The sequence below is a fragment of the Aquarana catesbeiana genome, linkage group LG07 (genome assembly GCF_042186555.1).
Source record: "Aquarana catesbeiana isolate 2022-GZ linkage group LG07, ASM4218655v1, whole genome shotgun sequence".
In the NCBI taxonomy this organism is placed as follows: domain Eukaryota; kingdom Metazoa; phylum Chordata; class Amphibia; order Anura; family Ranidae; genus Aquarana; species Aquarana catesbeiana.
This window is the reverse complement of record NC_133330.1, coordinates 4430418-4432917: the sequence shown is the minus strand read 5'-3', so window position 1 is coordinate 4432917 and position 2500 is coordinate 4430418. Positions and strand designations below refer to the sequence as shown.

Genomic DNA, 2500 nt, shown 5'->3' with positions numbered 1-2500 from the left:
ATCCCCCTTATATATTTATACACGGAGATCATATCCCCTTTATGTATTTATTCATGGAGATCATATCCCCGCCTTATGTATTTATACATGGAGAACATATCCCCCTTATGTATTTATACATGGTGGTCATATCCCTCCTTATGTATTTATACATGGTGGTCATATCCCCCTTATGTATTTATACACAGAGATTATATCCCCCCTTATGTATTTGTACATGTTGATCATATCCCTCTTAATTTCCTCTTCTCAAGAGAGAATAAATTCAGTTCCTCTAATCTTTCCTTATAGCTGAGCTCCTCCATGCCTCTTATCAGTTTGGTTGCCCTTCTCTGCACTTTCTCCAGTTCCCCCATATCCTTTTTGAGAACTGGAGCCCAAAACTGAACTCCATATTCCAGATGAGGTCTTACTAATGATTTGTAAAGATGATGTCTCTCTCTCTGGAGTCCATAGCTTTCTTATACAAGAAAGGATTTTGCTCACTTTTAATACTACAGTTTTTCATTGCATGCTACTATTGAGCTTATGATCTACCAGAACCCCCAGATCCCTCTCCACCATTGATTCCATAGTTGTACTCCCCCTAGTATGTAAGATGCATATTCTTTTATTCAGTGATTTAAAGCCCTCCTGAATGCTGCCTTAAGGTCGTTATTCCTCAGGCTGTAGATCAGAGGATTAAGCAAAGGGTTAATGAGGGCAGTTATGACTGAAAACAGCTTGTTTATGCCAAACATATTAGTGGAAGTGGGAACAAAGTAAATAAAAATTATGGAGCCATAGAAGATGAAGACCACCAAGAGGTGCGATGTGCAGGTAGAGAATGCTTTCAGCTTTCCAGTTTTGCCACGAATGTGGAGAATTGTACTGATAATTCTAACATATGGAAGAAATGTGAAAAGAAAAGCAGTTAATCCCACACTGCCGCCCAATGCAAAAACGAGCACTATGTTTATTGTTGGGTCAGTACATGTGATCTGGAACAAGTGTGGGAGGTCACAGAAGAAGCTGTGGATGGAATTTGGACCACAGAAGGACAACCTGAGCGAACAAAGTGTATGAACCAAGGAATAAATAAACCCAAAGACCCAAATTATAACAGATAAATGACTGCAAATCCTCCAGGACATAATTTGTGTGTAATGTAGAGGTTTGCAGATGGCGATGTACCGGTCATAGGACATAGCTGAGAGCAATAGGACCTCAGAGCAAGTAAAATAGACATAGAAAAAGACTTGGGCTGTACAGGCAGGGAGGGATATTGATTGTTTTTTGGTGACCAAGTTGAAGAGCATCCTTGGTCCACTCACTGACGAATAAGACATGTCCAGAAATGCCAAATTGCTGAGAAAAAAATACATTGGGTTGTGCAGATGGTAGTCAGTAAGGACCAAGAAAAATATAATGAGGTTTATGATAAGAGTCATCAGATAGATCAGAAGGAAGAGCACAAAAAGTCCATTCATGGTTGGTGGATGGTCTGATAGACCCACAAGAATAAGAGTGATAATCTTTGTGAGATTTCTCATATTATTTATTCCCTCTCTGTGTAAATGTATCACCAATAAACAATAAGAAAAATATCAATCTTAGAAATTATTAATAAGAAAACATATAAGGTGTGCCCACACATTATATTCGGGATTCTATGCAGACATTTGATTCAGTGAATATCTTATACAGATATAAAATGTTGGCATTCCCGCAGGACAGTCCGCTGTGTTGTAAAAATACAAAGCTTTAAGTCTTGTTAAATGTCTCTAAAGATCTAATTTAAAACACCTTTGTCACTTGAGAGTCCTTTTTTTTAACTATAAAAATAAGTTTACAGTTCATAAAATAATTTCTGAATAAAACTCTACTGAAGTTCTATTCTTTTTTAATTCTGTTTTTATTTATTGGTCATAGGACAAAGTAAAGTACAAAACACTTAAAAAAAAAATAACAATAACTGCTTTTGTTTTTGCTCTTATAACTCTGTCAAAATAATAAAATAACATAAATATAAAAGTACAGCTCTAGAAACATAACTCAAAATGAACTGAGACAATGTTGTGAATTTCACAATCAATAATAAGAATTGTGTATAACCTTGATTAAGTAAATTCACAATGATACTACATCAATATTGAAAAACAAATAAACAAATAAAACGTGAAATCCATGAGTGGTAGAAACCCAATGTGTAGTGAGTCCAAAAATTAAATGAATAGAGACCAAATGTTCATAACATCCTCTTGACATCAAAAGTGAAAATAACTTGTGAGGAGAGTTTACAAGTAGATAATCCACCACCAATTAGATGAAGGCTTACCAGAATGTTTGAACCCAGAAGGGCGTACGCCCAGTGAGTCAAACAGGCTTGTGGTGGTGTACACCAAAGAAGGCTTCAAATCTGGTGACCTTTGATAACGGAATCAGGTAATCCCACAAGTCTTCAAATGGCTCTCAAGGGTAGTAACCTCCAAGGTAGATATTCATGGAGCAAGATGGATGG

The 2500-nt window shown here is 36.4% G+C and overlaps 1 protein-coding gene across 1 annotated transcript; it reads right to left on the bottom strand.

Annotated features, from left to right (window-relative positions):
• Window positions 1–614: 614 nt before the first annotated feature.
• On the bottom strand, window positions 615–1532 carry LOC141102448 (olfactory receptor 5V1-like). Its single transcript, XM_073591397.1, has one exon. It carries the CDS (start codon window positions 1530–1532, stop codon window positions 615–617), a length of 918 nt encoding a protein of 305 aa, XP_073447498.1.
• Between the last annotated feature and the right edge of the window lie 968 nt (window positions 1533–2500).

What these genes read in the sequence shown, in the direction of transcription:
- LOC141102448 (XM_073591397.1), bottom strand. Translation starts at nt 1,532, where the DNA reads ATGAGAAATCTCACAAAGATTATCACTCTTATTCTTGTGGGTCTATCA.